Source organism: Plecotus auritus, assembly GCF_963455305.1.
Source record: "Plecotus auritus genome assembly, chromosome: 2".
Taxonomy (NCBI): Eukaryota; Metazoa; Chordata; class Mammalia; order Chiroptera; family Vespertilionidae; genus Plecotus; species Plecotus auritus.
Window position 1 is genome coordinate 66077892 of NC_137771.1, and position 20114 is coordinate 66098005.

General features: G+C 39.8%; 1 protein-coding gene across 1 annotated transcript in view; it reads right to left on the reverse strand.

Annotated features, from left to right (window-relative positions):
* COL24A1 (collagen type XXIV alpha 1 chain) overlaps positions 1-20114 on the reverse strand; it is a gene marked incomplete at both ends in the record, with an annotated part of 318029 nt that overhangs the window by 117478 nt on the left and 180437 nt on the right. The window contains 4 exons of the mRNA XM_080655503.1: positions 9241-9294; positions 10952-11005; positions 12362-12415; positions 13379-13432. Of these exons, the coding sequence (XP_080511629.1) occupies positions 9241-9294; positions 10952-11005; positions 12362-12415; positions 13379-13432 (216 nt within the window). The remainder of the gene's footprint in view (positions 1-9240; positions 9295-10951; positions 11006-12361; positions 12416-13378; positions 13433-20114) is intronic.

Genomic DNA, 20114 nt, shown 5'->3' on the forward strand with positions numbered 1-20114 from the left:
AGGGGAGGGTGGGCAGGAAGAGATCAACCAATGAACTTGTATGCATGTATGCATAATCCATGGATACAGACAATGGACTGGGGAGGGTGTAGGCTGGGGGCAGGAGCGGGATGAAAAAGATCAATGGGGGGGGGGAAGGGGATTTATGTAATATCTTCAATAATAAAGATTTTTTTAAAAAGTAAACAGTTCTAAAAAATTAAATAGAAGTGTCTGGCTTGTTTGTCCAAATAGTCTTCCTAGGTTTTATATTTTTGGAACAGCACTTTTTCTACTTATTAGAAAATGAGTGCTGATTGCACTGTACCTGCTGTGCACCTCCTTGACAATAGTCACTGGAAGACAGCAGGGGAACCGAAAGGGGGGAAATGCTGCTGGGAATATTCATGTAAATTTAGAACTTCTCAGCTAAGTTACTATCACACTGTTCATTCAGTAATTAGTTGCATTAGGTGCAAAAGTTATTCTCTAATAAAATGACATTATGTCTCCCTGTCTAAATTATAACTGTCCTTGGATAATCTTGAAGTCATTTTCAAGGGAATTAATCCAATTCTACAACCATTAACTGAATACCTACTGTGGACAAGGCTTTGCATGAAGTGTTATGGGGATATCCTACCTAATAAAAGAGTAATATGCAAATTGACCATCACTCCAACACACAAGATGGCTGCCTCCATGTGGTCAAAGATGACTGCCCCCATGTGGACACAAGATGGCCACCACCAGATGGCCAGCAGGGGAGGGCAGTTGGGAGGGACCAGGTCTGCAAGGCAGGGCAGTTAGGGGTGATCAAGCCTGCAGGGGAGGGCAGTTAGGGGTGACCAGGCCAGCAGAGGAGGGAAGTTGGGGGCAACCGGGCCTGCAGGGAAGGGCAGTTGGGGGGGACCTAGGCCTGCAGGGGAGGGCAGTTAGGGGTGACCAGGCCTTCAGGGGAGGGCAGTTAGGGGTGACCAGGCCTGCAGGGGAGGGCAGTTAGGGGTGACCAGGCCTGCAGGGGAGGGCAGTTAGGGGTGACCAGGCCTGCAGGGGAGGGCAGTTAGGGGCAAACAGGCTGGCAGGGGAGACGTTAGGCAACAATCAGGCTGGCAGGGGAGTGGTTAGGGGGTGATCAGGCTGGCAGGCAGAAGTGGTTAGGGGCAATCAGGAAGGCAGGCAGGCGAGCAGTTGTGAGCCAGCAGTCCTGGATTGTGAGATGGATGTCCGACTGCCTGTTTAGGCCTGATCCTACTGTGATCGGGCCTAAACAGGCAGTTGGACATCCCTCGAGGGGTCCCAGATTGGAGAGGGTGCAGGCTGGGCTGAGGGACACACCCGCCTGTGCACAGATTTCATGCACTAGGCCTCTAGTACAGTTATAAGAAAGTTTCTCCATATGAAGCACAGAGAATGATAAGGTAAATTATATAAATGACTATAGTATAGTAACAGACAGGCATGTTAAGGGCAAAAAGGAGTCAAGGGGTGAGGAACTTACACATGTTTATAAAGGGAATGAAGATATAATTTTTGACAGTTGGAGATAGTGCTCTTGAAGGAACTCTAGATAGAGATAGGATAAGGAAAGGGTACAGAGGCAGGAATAAAGATACCCCCAAATTTTAAAAAAAGTAGTTTGGTTAGGTGAGCTATTGATTACATGTAGTATTTTTTTTAGTATTTCCATATTAAGAAACAATTGTGTGAAGACTGGGACTTAAAAGGTGAAGGACTGTATATTTAAACCAATACATAATGATGAGGTGCTGAAATTTCTATACAAAACATTGATACAAATAACCCAGTACAACATGATGGTTTGAAGGAGCCCCTAGGCTTCAGCACCTTCTCTTGTACCCCACTTGAGGGCAGCTTATTTTATTTAAAAGCTGTACCCTAAAATAGGACTTTCTTCCTGGCTGCTCTTAGGGTAACTGCATTCATTCTCTGATCCTCTTGGGCACATTCATGAGATTGGAGAAAAGACTCTCGCTCCATGAGGATCCATAGCTCCACAGATCATACTAAAGTTATAGCCATAGCTCTAACCCTACAATTTCTATCTGTATTTAGGTACTCCATGATCCGTCCCTCAGTCTTCTTTATGCCCTATTTTCCCACAAAAGACTGCAAAGCTAAGTTACAGTCTTATTGTGTAGGACAATTAAGGCCAAGTTGAAGAGTATGGGCTTATTTTAACAGGTGATTTTCCAAGTGTGTTATTCCTTCAACCACATTTACTGAGTGCCTACTATAAGCCAGGTACTATTTTAGGCCCAGAGGATATGGTAGGGAGAAGAGTCAAATCCTTGAATTCATAGACAAGCAAATAAATATATAAAATTAAAGTATAAAATGATAATAGGTAGTCAATTGTAAGGAAGAATAACAAAGGTGGGAGATTAAGGGAGTAGCGAGAATCCAAGTGGGGAGCCCTGTTGAGATTGACTGGTCTGAGAAGGCTCTCCAAAGTGATCTTTGGGTAGACACCTGAGGAGGTGAGATGGCAGGCTGTGCAAATAACTTAGGGAAGATCACTCAGGCAGAAGAAATAGCAATTGCAGAGGTCCTGAGGTGGGGCATGCTTGGAATGTTTGACAGTTAAGTAACCAATTATGATTTTTTTAAAAAGACCAATGAGACGGAAGGAGACTAGACTTTGGGTGGGGAACACACGATAGAATGTACAGACCCATTATAAAGTTATACACATGAACTTTAAATAATGTTATTAACCAATGTTACCCCAGTAAATTTAGCTAAAGTAAATGAGTAAACAAACAAACAATGATGACAGGAGGATTCTGGAATTTCCAGTGCAGAGGTGCCTGAGGACCTTGCTCTCATAATCACCACCTTAAACATTCAGCAGCCTGCATTGAATCTCTTTCTCTGGCACCTTCCATGTCTATTTTCCTTCCCTGCCTTTTAAGAAAACACTTTACAAAATCGTTTGGGATACCAAGAAAATGGTTGAGAGAGTATGCAAAAGAATGAGTAGTTAAAATTCTAAAATGCCACAGAAAACAAGTAAAATCTAGACTGAAAATGTGTCCACTGGTATAATTAGGCTCTTAACTCCGCTGTAACCTGAAACTTTTGTCTTTCTTGGACGTTTTGGTAGCAAGTAATGGATAGAATAATGACAGCATTAATAATAATAAATGAAAAAGAAAATGTACCTTTGTTTGGCATGGAGAAGGGGAATGGGGAGAAGATAATGGGTTTGACTATAGACAACCAATGTGGCAGCTATCTCCAAGGTTCTTATTAGAGAGTTAGGAACCATTGTGTCTAGGTTTAAATGGTAGCAGTCTCAAGAATAAAGGTTCAAAAGGCCCTCCCCACTAACACTGAACTATAAATTTAGAATTTTTAAAGAAAGATTTTTTTTTTGTCCAAAGGTGGTAAATAAGTCTTATTTCTTGCATAAGATCAGCTGAAGTGGATGCCTCAATATAGATACACTAGTGGCCCAGTGCATGAAATTCGTGCACATTAAAAAGGAATTAATTAGAGGAAATAATTTATTATTGATATTTGCCCTTTCTCTATAATAGAAGTGTCAGAGATGAAAGAAAATTAGTAAAATGTATATGAAAACTTTCCTCCTGTCAGAGTCTGGGGCACACCATGGGACCCAGAGTCAAGTCCACGGCCACCCATATGCGCCTCAAAACGCACGAGACCCAGACCCGGCTGGCCCCTGCCCCATTGGGCTAGATCCAGACCTGGCCAGTCCCACCCATGTCAAGCCCTACCGGGCAGGGGATGTAGCTTCAGGTCCCCTGGCCCAGAGCCAGGATGGGGGACATGGCCTGAGGTCCCCCAGCCCAGACCAGGGCAGGAGGCATGCCTTGAGGTCCCTCATCAAGCCCCACCAGATGGGGGACATGGCCTGAGATCCCCTGTCAAGCCCCGCTGGGTTGGGGGCATGGCCTGAGTTCTCGCCCAACACAGCACTGGGGGTGCACCTTGAGGTCCCCCGTCAATCCCCGCTGGGTGGGGAGCACGGCCTGAGGTCCCCTGTCAAGCCCCACCAGGCAGGGGGGTGCAGCCTCAGGTCCCCTGGACTGGTGCTGGGGCGGGGGTGAGGCTTGAGGTCCCCTGGCCTGGTGCTGGGGTGGGGGCATGGCCTGAAGTCCCCTGTCAAGCCCCACCTGGTGGGGGGCACAGCCTGAGGTCCCCTAGCCCAGCACCAGGATGGGAAGCACACCTTGAGGTCCCCCATCAAGCCCCGCCAGGCGGGGGTACGCAGCCTCAGGTCCCCCTTCAAGCCCCACTGGCAGGGGGATGCAGCCTCAGGTCCCCCATCAAGCCCTGCTGGGCAGGGGGTGTGGCCTGAGTTCCCTCAACCCAGCACTGGGGGTGCACCTTGAGGTCCCCTGTCAAGCCCCGCCAGGTAGGGGGGTGCAGCCTCAGGTTCCCTGGCCCGGTGCTGGGGCAGGGGGGCAAGGCCTGAGGTCCCTGTCAAGCCCCGCCAGGTGGGGGGTGCGGTCTGAGGTCCCCTGTCAAGCCCAGCCAGGAAGGGGGCGCATCCTCATGTCCCCTGGCCTGGTGCTGGGGCTGGGGGCACAGCCTGAGTTCCACCAACCCAGCACTGGGGGTGCACCTTGAGGTCCTCTGTCAAGCCCCACTGGGTTGGGTGCACGACCTGAGGTCCCCTGTCAAACCTAACCAGGCAGGGGGGCTCAGCCTCAGGTCCCTGGCCCGATGCTGGGGCAAAGGGAGTGGCCTGAGGTCCCCCGTCAAGCCCCGCTGGGCAGGGAGTGGGGTCTGAGGTCCCCCGGCCTGGTGCCAGGGTGGGGGGCACGGCCTGTAGTCCCCTGTCAAGCCCCACCTGGTGGGCGGGCGCGGCCTGAGGTCCCCCAGCCTGGCGCTGGGGCAGGGGGAGCAGCTTAAGGTCTCCTAGCCCAGCATCAGGACGGGAAGTGCACCTTGAGGTCCCCGGTCAAGCCCCGCCAGGCGGGGGGCATGGCCTCAGGTCCCCTGGCCTGGCGCCGGGGCGGGGGTGTGGTCTGAGGTCAACCAGCCTGACTCCAGGGCAGGGGGCATAGCCTGAGGTCCCCTGTCAAGACCTGCCGAGTGGGGGATGGGGTCTGAGGTCCCCTGTCAAGCCCTTAGGGGGTGGGGGAGGGTGTAGCCTCAAGTCCCTGCTGATTGCTCATTAAGGCTCCTTACAGGAACTTGGCTTCAGCTGTGGGTGCAGCCATCTTTGTGATGGAGTGATGGTCAATTAGCATATTCCCTCTATTAGATAGGATATGTAGAAAAGGCTGCAGCTAGCGCAGGCAGGAAGTCTCATAATTAACCACCAGTTTCTGCCTCAGCACACAGATCACCTACTGTCATTAGTGTGCTGACTGAAGTAGTATAACCCCCACTTTTTAAGATGAAGGAACTAAAGCCTGCAGATATACTTACATGATGAATATATCATGTTGCCAGACCTACATGATGTTTAAGTACTCAAAGCCTTCGAATAATTGTGCTTTATGAAATTTATAAGATTTTTCAAATGTCAAAAAGAAATCAAGGTTAATCCTGTTAGCAAGTGAATTCAAGCTGAAATAGAGGACCTGAAGTTTAAAAGAGGTTACAAAATGACTATTAAACATTCACAAGTAAAGAACTGATTGGTATTATAACTGAAAGAAACTCCCTCCAAAATTAAGTGATACATGTAGTAATGATAACCACTCAATGTTTTACATCAAAAAATACTTTTGCTTTAAAAAATACTTTCACATAAGGAGACCTGACTTGGGGTGGTGAACATACAATATAGAATTGTACATCTAAAACCCATATAATTTTATTAACAAATGTCACCCCAATAAAGTCAATAAAAAAACATACCATTTACAAATAAATAAATAAATAAATTTTAAAAATACTTTCACATTTATTATTTCATTTACTAATCCAGAATTACACAGGGAAGAAAAAAAAAATAGAAGTCTCTGTTTCTACAATGAAGACAAAGATGAATGCAATTAATATAAAAGTTTAAGTATAGTCATTAGCAATTAAATTAATTAAAGGCTATAAAGCCCAAGGTTGCTAGTTAAAAGGCTAGGTAAGGCTGTCAGACGTCTAGGAAAGTTTAGAACTCCCTAGCTTCAGTTAAGGATCAGTTAGCAAACTAAAAGCTTGCTTTATCAGTGTCTTTTTTTATTTTTAATTTTTTCAGGATCTGTAAATTTCACTTTGATATTGGTTGTAGAAGTTACCCCTCTGTGACTCCCGAGACAAAATAAGCTTTAAAAATTATACAAACAGTATTATAATAGGCACCTAAATGGGTATAAAGTTACTTTTCTAATACCTACCTTATCATATCTAATTACCTATAAAGCTCTTGGAGAAGGTATCCTGGCTAAATAAATCTAATCTTTGTATCCTCTTTTAGAAAAGTTAAAGTTAGCTATCAGTGGCTTTTAAAGGCTGAAATAAAGTCTGATAGCCCAGCTACATAAACTAAGCATGTTTCGGACCTGAATTATAGGAAGTAATCTTAAGGAGTTAACCAAATTCTTGAATAATCAATATAATCCTAAATGTATTAGATAATAGAAAACAGAACCACCAATTTATATGAATGCTACAATTAAAATTTAAAAACCTATAATCAACCAAAACATTAATATAAACTGCACACTAGTTTACTTAGGAAGACTTTTATGAGAATTCCAAACCCATTTCTATCACCCTTGTAATCAATTTGAATAAGCTAAATATCTAGGAACAAATTTAATAGCCTTTATTGACAGAAAAATATCTAACTTAGATTCAGTATATTTATATTTCCTTTAACCAATTTTCATAACACTAAGTTGTGTAGGTTGTTTCCTGAGATGACAGGCATTATTGCGTGCCTAAGATTTTCCTAGCTTCTGGAAAAGTGCCAATATTGCATGACACTTCAAAAGCCCCTATATCGTAAGTTAGTATGTGACCTAGTTTTAAGGGATAGTTAACGTGGAATCTCCCATGGTGCAAGAAGACTGTGTGACAAAGTGTAGGAAATCAATAAATGTTAGATAGAATCAGGTGGATGGGCAGGAGGGAGCAGATGAGCAGGCAGACTTCGTGGGGAGTAGTCGTACCATTCCTGAAGTCCACACGTCCGTTTGCTAACAGTAGATCACAGGCAGAACAGTAGGGCATATATGCATTACTTCCATAATGATAGTTCTCTGTGTGGTCTCAGTGCAAATACGCCCACTGCAAGCTTCCCCTCCAGCGTACTGTGACACAGCTGTGAGCCACAAAGGGTTACAGGTGTCCTGGAAATACGCACCTCCTCACCTGGGGTGGCAGGTTAGGGCTGGGCACAGGAACTCCCAACCAGATGCCCTTGTAATTTCTCTTAGTGGGTTGGACGTAGGTTTTCATTTTTTTTGTGTGAGTTAGGCTGGGAAGGAACAATTTAAGGTGCTGAGATCATATCCATGGTGGAAAAGGACTGATGAGAGAGAGGAGAAGCAGAAAGATACTAGGTGTCAGCTGGAATGGAAGTTCCTAATACTACCGTATATTCTTCCTCAAATATTTGAGTTGTCAGTACTTTTTTGTATTCCCAATGTTCACTGATAGCCTGAAATATTTTTTCGGTAAAGAATGCATTTTTGTTCTAAACAAAAGCCTTATTTCTAAACAAAGTCTCCTTGTTTAAAAAGTACTGGCTGAACTTTAAATAACGATGAGAAGCCATTTGGGGAAAGAATCAGGAAAATGTATCTGTAGGGTGAAAGGAAAATAGATCCTTGAGGAGGTGAGAGTTGAGGACAATGTGGCAAATCAGGAAACAGTAATAATCTACCCAGAGGTCATACAGAGGTCAGAAAATCGCAGTGCAAATCAACGTCCCATATGGTTATGAGAAGGCACAAGTGGTTCAGCAGCAGATCTTGCCTGAGTACATGGTTTCTGATGGGATAATCAATAAGATCTCAATTACTTAATTAGCAAAAAGCACAAATCTTTCTTCTTTATTTCACGTGTCACGAAATTGCTTGAACTTTCCCTCTATGAGTAATACAAAGTTGAATAAACACATTTGACCTGACCAAGCAGTGAGCGCTGGCAGGATACTGACCACCAAATGACATTCTGTGAGCCCAGATCATCTACCGTTATTTTTTATTTTATTATTTTAAATCTCAGTTGGGCTAAAAACAGATGTGGCCATCAGGATTATTTATAGGCTGTAAATCTATCACCCACTAAGGAAAATCGTTTTTTAGCAACGAAAGAATAAAAGACAAATGTGCTCTCACCTAAAACACAGGACATGAAATTATAACCATTATTTCAAACGGAGCACTCGTGTGCCAACTGAAAGAGCAATTTTTGTTTTGCTTTTAACCTTTGTCAGTTGGAGACCACGTTCATAGAAATTTTAAGTATTTTCTCCACTACCTATAAAATCAAGATACAGCCAAGGGAGAAAAAAGAATTCTTAAAGCCCACAGTTTCAAATTAATCAAGGGAAAAATACTCCTTAATATTCTATGCAGTATCGAATAGGCGTAGGCTTTGGAGGCACACACATTAAGGTTTGAATCCTAGTTGTACCATTTCTCTGTGAGTGTAGAAGGTCATATACTGAAACTCTGGGCCCCACTTTCCTGGTCTGAAATATAATATCTGAGATTCTGCCTCCCCGTGTTGGGTGGTTTGAGTATTAAGTAAGACAATACAGTATATGTAAAAGTGCCAAGCATGCAACAAATTGTGGTTCTTGTTTCTTTAAACAAACAAACAAACAAACAAAAACAAAATAAGATTTAATGTTTAAAAAGAAGAGAGTAAGATTTTTCATTTAATTCTGCACGATGATCATATCACCTCTTGTTCATCCCATATAACTTCATTCCATTTCCCATTGCTCTTATTTTGTTATGATGCTACTATCCCTTGCTATGTGAGCCTCTTGTGAGTAAAATAAGAATTTATTTAAAAATCTTCACATTAATAGCTCCCTCAAAGAATGAAACTGGAAGCTGGGAATAAGAAAGAAGAATTCTATATGAATTAGTGGAATTCATAGCAGAAATGCATGGTTTTATAAATACAAATGATTATGAGTAATTATTTCAATAAATATAGGTACTTCACATAATTTAATGAAAACAAGGGGAAAATCCAATAATGTCTCAGCACAATCTAGAATATATAAAGTTATTTTTATGGAACACATCATTAGGAAGTAATTTTTGAGATGACGATAACTTCCTTCATTAGATAACTTACTCTTCGTCCTTTAGGACCTTGACTCCCAGGCGGTCCTCTTGCCCCAACATGACCCTACATGATGAAAATTTTAAAATCAGTTATATGATTCATAGGAATGTTATCAGAATAGTAGTTATACCCTTTCTTAAAACATGTAATTACCCTTGGGAATTCTTAAAATAAAATTGATTGGCCTGGCCGGTGTGGTTCAGTGGTTGAGCATTGACCCATGAACCAGGAGGTCATGGTTCAATTCCCAGTCAGGGCACATGCCTGGGTTGTGGGCTCGATCCCTAGTGTGGGGCATGTAGGAGGTAGCAGATTCATGATTCTCTCTCATCATTGATGTTTCTGTCTCTCTCTCCCTTACCTTCCTCTCTCTGAAGTCAATGAAAAAAACAAAACACACATATACCAGTAAAAATTGATTAGTCTCCTTAAAAATATGCTTTAGTTAAAGAAGTACCATTTTTTCCTCCCCCAATATTGTGCTTTGATGTTCCTACTATTTGGAGTAGTTTCATTTCTGGGCATTTACCCCGTGAACAAAGAATGGGAAGCTTTTAATATTCACGAGTTGTTTTCTGGAGGAACATACATAAATCAGTAGTGGAGGAAGACACCAGTCTACCCTGCCTGGTTCCTTAAAGAAGCAATGGCCATTCACTGTAAGATTTCTTTCCCATTATTCTAGACATTTATGACAATCCCATAACACAAAGATAAATTTTTTTTTCTGTTACTATAAAAAAAGCCACAAAATGTTTCCAATTAACATGCCACAAAAATAGCCTGTAATGAAGATTAAGTTGCTATTAAGTCAATTACAATGAATTATTTTTATGCCTTATAGTCTTCAATAAAGACTTAATTAGAAAACAAATTTTATTTATCTATATAACATTAGGTAAATAAAACCAATAAACTTCTACAAGATCTCAAATTTATTTATTTTCTGATGTTAGTAAAAAGATTGGCAATTGTGTCCCTAGATTAGTATTCCTAATTACAGAAGTCAACACCACATCTTTCACTATACTGTAAAATGGGGATTATCTACAAAAAAGAATCTTCACAAAATAGCATAAACTATTTCTCATAAGAATAGTTTTGCTTAGGGGATCATAAATCTTTCATATTTAAGTTCACAAACACTATTAAATTTTGATAAGCAAACATTATCCCTTAATAGACAAGATTTCATTTTCTTTCTCTAAGCAAAAACAGAGTATTTTGAAAAACTCCAGTTTTGTTTAATAAAGGTATATTCTCTATAAATTGTGTTTGGTTGAAAATACTTGCAAATTCCTTAAAAAAACCCATACACACACACACATACACACACAACAAAACAAAACAAAACAAAACATTGGAACTTATGCTTGTGATTTGTATATCTAATTGGTCTCACTTCTAATCTGACGACTGACCCTGTTTTCTTATATGTGGTTATTCAAAAGAAAGTTTAAATGTTTTTTTAGTTTTAGGTAGCAGAATTGAAACTGGTTATACTATTAGAAGCGGGCAGAAGCTTATGTAATAAGAAGAGGCGAGGAAGTTCAAGACACCATGACGTATTCTAGAGTGCTTTGCTTTGACTGGGGAGAGAGACAGCCTCCATCAGTTTTACACATTACTTATTTTGCATAAAAACATAGAATAACCAAAATGATGGGTTTAAATTTAAACAGACATTCTAGAAGGGATATAAAATCTTTTCTGTACTTACAGGTAAGCCAGGTGGACCCACGGGTCCTGGGACCCCAGGAGGACCTGGATATCCCTATAATTTGAATAAAAATATAAAAGACATAAACTCTCCATTATACCTAATTATTTTCATTAAAGAAAAACCAGTAAATTATAAGTAGTAATAAAAAGCGATGATCTGATCTTTCTTATCCTAGATATAAGAGGCTACAGGAAATGTTCCACAGATAGACAATAGAAATAAAAAAAATCCTATATAATATACAAATTGACTGTAATGGCAGAATGACCAGGAACGATCAGTCGCTATGATGCACATTGACCACCAGGGGGCAGACGCTCAATGCAGGAGCTGCCCCCTGGTGGTCAGTGTGCTTCCAAAGGGGGAGCACAGCTCAGCCAGAAGCTGGCTCATGGCTGGCCAGCGCAGTGGCAATGTCAGGAGCTTCTCTAGCCTCTGCAGCTGCACTAAGGATGTCCGACTAATGGCCGTTAATTGGACATTCCCCGAGGGCTCCTGGGCTGCCAGAGGGATGTGTGACTGCCAGCTTAGGCTCGATCCCCTGGGGAGCAGGCCTAAGCTGGCAGGTGGACATCCCCCAAGGGGTCCCGGATTGTGAGAGGGTGCAGGCCAGGCTGAGGGGCGCCCCCCGAGTGCACGAATTTTCGTGCACGGGGCCTCTAGTAATTACATAAAAGCTGTGTATCCTTTTATTAGAAATGCTTTGCCTGGAAAAGAAATTGACTAGTCAAAATCACATATTATAACCTATCGAGAAGAGAATATTCATTTATCTTCTGAAGTTTATGTTATATAGATTATGAAATCACATAATTTTCAGAGGACATGGAATTTAATAATTAATGAGTGCCAATGTGTACAAATATTCTGGCTACCCAATTTTAGGAGGACCACACCCTCTATGCTATTGATACTGATTTAGGGAATGTTTTAGGAGGAAATAATTCCTAAATTTGATTAGTCTATGGTTATGTTAAATTTCCTAGCTGACAACAACTAGAGATAGTTTTAAAGAACAACAACAACAAACCCTATACTGCTTTTCTGATAATATAGAAGTCAAAACATTAAAGAATAACTTAGGTAAAATAAAACTATAGACAGTATTATGTGCCATTACAATATATTTTCTGAAAGCAAGATTCTTGTATTGATAATAATCATTTGTTTTAGTTTCTGTCACATTTAAAAATATCTGATCAAGCCATCTGATTTGAAAGATTTTTACCTTTCATACAGCATTCTAAAAGGTAAACTGTTTAAAGGAGAAGAAAATTCTAATGGTAATTTACTATACAATAGCATTTTTCACTTACTTAAATTGCACCCAAGATAATTCTACTTCTGGAATGCCTCAACTTTATTATGTTCTTTGGAAATATATCTTTCAAATCATTGAGCTCTTACCATAGCACCCTTCTCTCCCTGGGGACCTACTGGACCTGGATTTCCACGCTCTCCCTTTTAATACAAAGAGATAAGAAAAACATTGAGGCAGGTTAATTAGTCATGACTGAGCTACACCTAGAAAGAAAAATTGTCCATTTGAATCATAACTTACATGCATACATTATTGTAATTTCTAATATTTTTTTTTTAAATTTTGCATTTTAACCAAAAATTTAAAACTTAGAACATATAGTCAGGGGATGATGGGTAGGAAGAGATCAACCAATGAACTTGTATGCATTTATGTATAATCCATGGACACAGACAATGGGGTTGCCTCAGGAGGGGACTGGAGAGGGCTGGAAGAGGTTAATGGGAGAAAAGGGGGACCTATGTAATATTTTCAACAATAAAGGTTAAAAAAAGAAACTTATAGGGTGTCCTCCCAAAATGTAAATACTTTAACAGCTGATAACTCACTTAACTTTCACTCCTTTTCAGGTTTAACTGATTTGAAAAAATGGGTGAAGCCAGACTAAGCTTTGAATAAAGAAAATTTATCCTAAAATGCCAATAGACTTTCTTTTTATGGGGATACATAAGACAAAGTTTATGGTACAAAACTGGCAACAGTCAATGAATTGAGGACACACAAATACCAAATGAAATGATTTTTGATGTTTGTGATTTCATTGCTTCGCATTATCAGCAGTGCCTGGAGCAGAATGGTCATTGGTTTGAAGACAGACATTGAGCAAAAAAACCTTATTCATTTCTGTAGATTCTTTTAAAAATTGAAAATGAACTGTATGTTAATAAACACCGAATTTATAATCATTCAAACTGCATACACATTTTGGGGATACCCTGTATATGCTAGTAGCTGTATTTCAAAATATTTAAAAGGTTCAGTATAGGTAATGTGTTTGAAATTATGAGTGATTTTTAATTAACCTTAAATATATCATATGAATGCCTATCTTTTAAGTATAGCTTAACAGTGTCACTACTGAACAAAATAATGAAATAAATTACCTTTTCACCAATGATTCCAATCATCCCAACTTCTCCAGGTAAACCAACAGGTCCCTTTTAGAAAAAAAATATACATATACTGCATTGCTCATATAGCATCTTGTTTTAAATAATCTGAAATCATTATTTCCCATTCTAACCAATCCTAAAATTTATCTTAGAGTAAAATTCTCTCTACTATAGGTGTCCAGCCTTTGACTTCACATCAGAATTAATTAATCTATTGAAAACAGATCTATATGAATGTCTAATGTGTGACAGGCCCTGTGCTGAAAGGCACTGAGTTTCAAATTCAAACATAGTCCCTGTTTTTGTGGGATTTATAATCCAGTAAATTTTATAAAAAGTGATGTATTCACAGTTTTTCTTTTTAAATTGATGTATAACTGACATATAATATTATATTAGTTTCAGGTGTACAATGTAATGATTCAATATTTGTATACATTGTAAAATTATCACAGCAATAAGTCTAGTTACTATCCATCACCGTACCAAGTTACAAAATATTTTTCTTGTGATGAGAACATTTACTCAGCTACTTTTAATTATGCAATACAATATTATTGACTATAGTTACCATGTCATTCAGAACACCCCCATGGCATTTATTTTATGATGGGGAGTTTGTACCTCTTGACCCCCTTCACCCATGGGACTCAGACAACCGGAGAGACAGTTCTTCACAGGCTACCACCCCAGGACACTGCACAGGCAGCAGGCTGAAACACACGCATTCTCCCTGTGATGAGGCCTGTTTACTTGTCCTGGAGCTTTGGCATCAGGAGCAGGTTTCAAGTTTGCCACACACCCAGAGGCTATAGAGCTGGTCGCAGGAAACATAGCCAGGGGACACCAACTTTGCAGTCTCACTTGGCCTTGCTACAGTTCACTGATCCCACCCGGAAAGGAGCTTCTACACTCACTGGAAGCCCAATTTTTGCAACGGTTGCCTAGAGGATACCTCCAGATCACCGGGTCTGGAGGCCAGCAGGATTTATCACTGTGGTTTCATAGGACCACATATTTTTGCAAACTTTGAAGGCTGCTGCCTGAGAGTGGCTTCCAATCAATTTGAAACTATGTGCTGACTGAGGCCCCTCCCTTTGGAACACGAACAGGTCTTGGCACACTCTCAGCAACTGGGACTGATAAAGAGTAAATCAGGGTGCTGAGACTGATAATCAGGAGGGTTCGGCAGACAACTGAGAGCTAAGGCAAGGTTGAACAATAAGTGAATCCCTTACACACAGCTACTCCTTCAAGACTGGAGTGGTAGCTCTTTAGCCTAATACATAAGAACAAACAGAGAGAGTCAAGTAAAATGTAGAAACACAGGAATATGTTCAAATGGGGGAAAAAGGAGACATATGTAATATTTTCAACAATAAAGATTTAATTTAAAAAAAGGAAATAAGAAGATAAAATTCTAGAAAAGAAACTCGATGAAATGGAAATAAGTAATTTACCTGATAAAGAGTTTAAAGTAATGGTCACAAACTTGGGAGAAGAATGGATAAACACAGTGAGCACTTCAACAAAGAGATATAAAATAGAAGAAAGCACCAAGCAGACCTCACATAGCTGGCATAAAAAGCACAGAACCATTTCTGATTTAGGTCACAAATCAACTTGTTCAATAAATGCAAAATAATATGAAGAAAGTTATATTAAACACATATTTATATGCCCATCCCATAGACCCTGGATGCAAAGAAGAGTAAATATATAAAGGAATTCATAATCTAATAAGTTAGGTAAGGTAAATTCATATTTTCTCTAAGTTAAGAGAAGAAAAAGTAAAATGCTATATAATGCAAAGGCAGGGGATATTATATCCTGTTGAGAACATAAGGAAGGGCTTTACAGAGAAGGCAGTATTTGAGGTATGGCTTACTGTTGACGAGATGAAATGTTGGAAGTATATTCAAAATGGAATGATTTGAACAAAAGGTGGAAGGTAGCAAGTGGTAAAACACTTAGCAACATCAAACAAATGCAGATTGTTTGAGATACAGAATATGTACAAGGAAGAGACTGATATAAACATATTGGTGATATACTATTAAGGGTTTTGAATGTCAACAGAGAAATTTGTGTTTGTGGTATTTACAGAAGAATTTGTCTTTGTAGAAAAACTATTGTTTGTTTGAGTAAAGGAGGAATGACAAAATTGTATTCACTGTGTAGAGATGAGAAAAACAGAAAATAGGTATGTAGTCAGAAACAGTCCAGGTTAAGTGTAATGACTCTTACGACAATCGTATTACAATGAAAACACCACCTCAAGGGAGAGACCAGTGTTAAATAAAAGATGAAGAATTAGCCATGAGACAGTTATGATTATTAAGAGTCTATCTTGAACTATTACTTCATAAGTCCATAGAAAAATCGTAATGATGTAGTATATACAGCAATAACAGATGAGGAACAGGAGAGAATCTTAATGAAGATTCTTTGGGGACAAGAAATAAAAGAGGAAAGAAAATAGAGTCAGAAGGAGAATGAGGAATGTGCAAAGAAAGTTAAGGGAGAGAAGTGTTTCAAGGAGAGAGAAATCAGTGTTATATGGGCAGGGTTGAGAAGGACCAGCATTGAGACACAGTCATAGAATTTGGCAAGTAGAAGGTTGGTGGTGACCACTAACAACAATTTCAGTAGCTTCTGTGTGTTTGGATATAAGTTTGTCACTATACCTGGATTGTGGAGTTCCTGACTCCAGAAATGTAAGAAATAAATGTTATTGAAGCCACCCAGTCTGTGGCATTGCATTACAGCAGCCTGAGCTGATGAAGACACTAGCATATAGGTACAAACTGAAAATAGATGGAGGCTGACTATAATTTCACTCGGGGGTGCCTAGAAAGACAGTGGCAAAGGGACATCTTTTTAATGGGCAGAGTTCCTGGCAGTGCTTCACTTTGTGGCAAGGAGCAGTGGCTTAAAATTAGAGTATGTACAGATTAATGGGTATTTGTAAGTGACTCCGCTGGTTGGGTAGGCCCATGAAAGGAAGAATATTGTAAGACTGGGGACAAGGTTTGAGAAAGACATGCGGATGGGCATATTAGACAAAAAGTGCAAAGATTTTTCTATCAAATATTAACACCTACCAGAAATGATCAATAATGGATGAGTACTTGGAAAGAAATGGAATGACATAGGAAGTTGACATCAGCAAGTCTTGGTCAGCAGTCACCTCAGTGCTAGAGGATTGCCATATGAAGAGAAGGGACATGCTTGGAGAGATGGAAGTTCATGGGCCCGGACATCCTGGGTTCCTGTTTATCAAGGCCAAATTAATCACTGCTGCCACTGAATATCCAAACTGCCAACAGCAGAGAACAACATGGAGCTGTGATATGCTGCCATTCTTCAGAAGGCCAAACAGATACTGTGGGCAAGTTCACTCTGGAAGGGTCAAAGATTTATTCCAATAGATATCACATATACTGTGGGAATGGGATATTTCTCACACTCAGGCTTCAATTAGCAGCAGGATGTGAGGGTTTACAAAGTGTCTAATCTACCGAACAGGATCTCCAAAACGTGTCAGACCACAAACCCCATTTAGTAATTAAAGTGTGGAAGAGGGCTTATTTCCATGGGATCTAAAAGATCACATGACAACAGGAAGCTTTCAACCCAAAAGAGCACTGGAAAGGTGGAGATAAACGGCCAATAAGGAGGTTATACTTAATGAGGACAGAGCACCATTCCATAGGATGAAAAAGTACATTGAATTAAAGGTATTTATATGGTACTGTATCTTCAATAGGAAATATTTATTGGTTTTGGAACCAAGGCATAGAAGCAGAATTAGTCCTACCTACTGTAACTCCTGTCTTGGTGGGAGACCCTCTACTTTCCATTCCCACAAAATGTGAGCTCTTCAGGATGTAGGCCCTGTTCTCCAAAGAGGACACATTTCACCAGGTGACACAGTAAGAGTTCTACGGCTGCCTCCTGAGCACTTCAAGTTCCCTGTATCCAGCCAGGCACCAAGAGCAAAAAGGAAAAAAAAAAGTCCCATCTTGGCACAGTTAATTTACTCTGATCATTGGAAAGGAGGAGAAGATTGATATTATTTGTGTACCTAAAATCAACTGCAGAATTAGGTGCTATAGTTTATACCACTAACTCTTACGTTTTCCTCTGGAAGAAAATCCACCAGAACCTTAAAAGGAGCAGCATCCTGAAAGGTTATGGAGAAGTGGGTCCAAAAGACACAAGGAGTAAAGTGTGATGAACACCAAGATGGGCCACCCAGAGACTCCTTCAAAAGAGAATGTCTTGCCCAAGCTGTCATCAGCTTCAAAGTTTGCCTAGTTTTGGAGGGCCTTCTTGATCAAAGGCATACTCTTCTCAGGGTGGCCCATATACAATGACTACTTGAATTAGAGTATGAAAGCCCAGCCATTTAGTCCAGCACACTGGATTATAACGGATTAAGTGCTTCATACAGGGATTGTTGAGATTTAGCGGGCCTGTATCAGTTTGACTTCTCCCAATGATACTTCCTTGTCCTCTTTTCAAAAATGTTGCTTCCTATAATACCCTGTAGTAAAATGCCATCCCAGCAGTCTACTTCTTCTGCAATACCCCAACTGTGCTTGTAGTTCATCCCTAACTGTGGCGCTCTAACCACTGAGGGCCCTGGAATTACTGCAAAGTGTCAGTGAGGTGCTGAGAGTATTCTAATTACACAAAAGCACAACTACTACTTGCTGGTCTGTAAAAACTACCTTCATTGTTGGAAAAATTGGAAATCACTAAGGTAGACTATGTCTGAACTAGTAAACAAGGGCAGATTCCATTTTTAATCAAAGCCTGAGGTTGTGGAAAAACATGGGGAATTCCTACCTGTATTCACTGTTCTCTTATGTTTGATGAACACAAGATATAACTGTCATAGTAGTGTGGTTACTAAGGTACACACCCGAAACCTACTTTTAATAGCTGGGTAATGAGTGTTAGCATTGTTAGGATAAACAGAATGTTTTATCCTGTTTTCTAAAAGGGAAGAATTTGTTCCTTGCATATATGTGGTTTCTGGGGATTGGCTCCCAGGTCCCAAGTACAAGAAAATAGCATTTGGGATGTATCCCAAATCCAACCTGACGGAGACTCTGAAATAGCATCTGGAATGAGATAGTCATCTCTTTCCCTTTGTGCTGAGTTATAAATCTTTTCTTGGTAGTTTGGGGATGGAAGTTATTGGAGCTCACCAAAGAATGAAGACACCTTGTCAGAAAAAATTATAGCTTATTATAATTTGTTTTTCAGAATATTTGACTTACTTTACAAAATATTATTTAAGCCCACTTCTCTTTGGTTAAGTGAGGTGAGCTTATATTATATGTAGAAAATTTTACTATTCCAATATCTAGTACCTAAGAAAGAAAATAAACCAACTGAGGAAACAATGAAGCATAGAGATTATGCTAGATCACAATTTACTGAAAATAGGCTATGGGTAGCTCTGTTAGTTACTTTTTTTCTGGAATGAGGCAGGAGTATAAGAAAATAAAAATGATTATTCCTTATCTGTACTATCTACCGAGTCTTTGAAAATAAAACTATGCCAAGTAAGCCCTATTAATTTAGAGTTTCTGAAAATTAAAGATAAACTGTCTGTAAACAATGGTGACTAACAAAAGAAAAGACAATTATATAATAAGCTTGTATCATTAACATTTTTAAAAAAAGTATAGAAGTACCATAAAATAAATTCATGTACTCATTTAGTTAACAAACATTATTTGAGAATATAATACATGCTAGGCATTAATAAAGAACATGGGATATTTTATATAATCAGTTAAATTGAGAATATAGGCAAGCACTTTATTATTTCAGAGCTTCTAGATTGGACAACAGTTTATTTGAGCATCACAGTTCCTCTACTTCAGACACTTGACAGTTGGATACACAGGTTCCTACAACTGGATGGTCTGCTCAGTATCCACATGGAGATTTTTGTCTCTAACATTTCCCTAACAACTATTTGACTCTTATTCCCTTGGACCATACATGTAGTCATAAAATAAGAGTTCAGAATAAAGTTTTGCCTCAGGAGGGTCTGGCAGTTATTAAAAGAATATGCCAGGAATGTCTATTCAACAGATGCTTTTACTCATGCTTATATTATGAGAGGCTTGAGACTAGAAAGGCAAATGGTGCTCTTCTCCCTGCACTAAATTGCCTGGCAATGTTGTTCACATACTCTGTTCTTTTAAAAGAATCTCTTGGCAATAAATCAAAGGTGATGAAGTGAATATTGGTACAGGGCTATCACCTATTTTGGTTGAACTTCTTAGGTTATTATTTTTTTTTAAAGTAAGTTGGATGAGAAATAAGAGGAATTCTCCTGTTATAGCAATAGTGTTGCAAAACATTTGAATTTCAAGCTCTTCCTAATTACTGGCAGGATCATCCACAGAGGAGAATATATGCTTATAATCACAACACATAGTTTTCACAAATGAAACATTAAATGAGTTCTGTATTTCTTTTATGCAGGACTCAGAGTTCTGAGTATTTTGTGGACTCCACCTAAAGACAAAATTGGAATCAGAAAATCTACTGTCTGATGTCTCCCATCAACCCTGGTTTCCACAATAATCTCTGTACCTAAAAATGAGGAAAATAACAGCATGGTATTGGTGGAGTACTGGTCTAGAGACATGAGCTCCAGTTTGGATTTTCAGTTCTGAAGCATGTCATAAAACCAGTT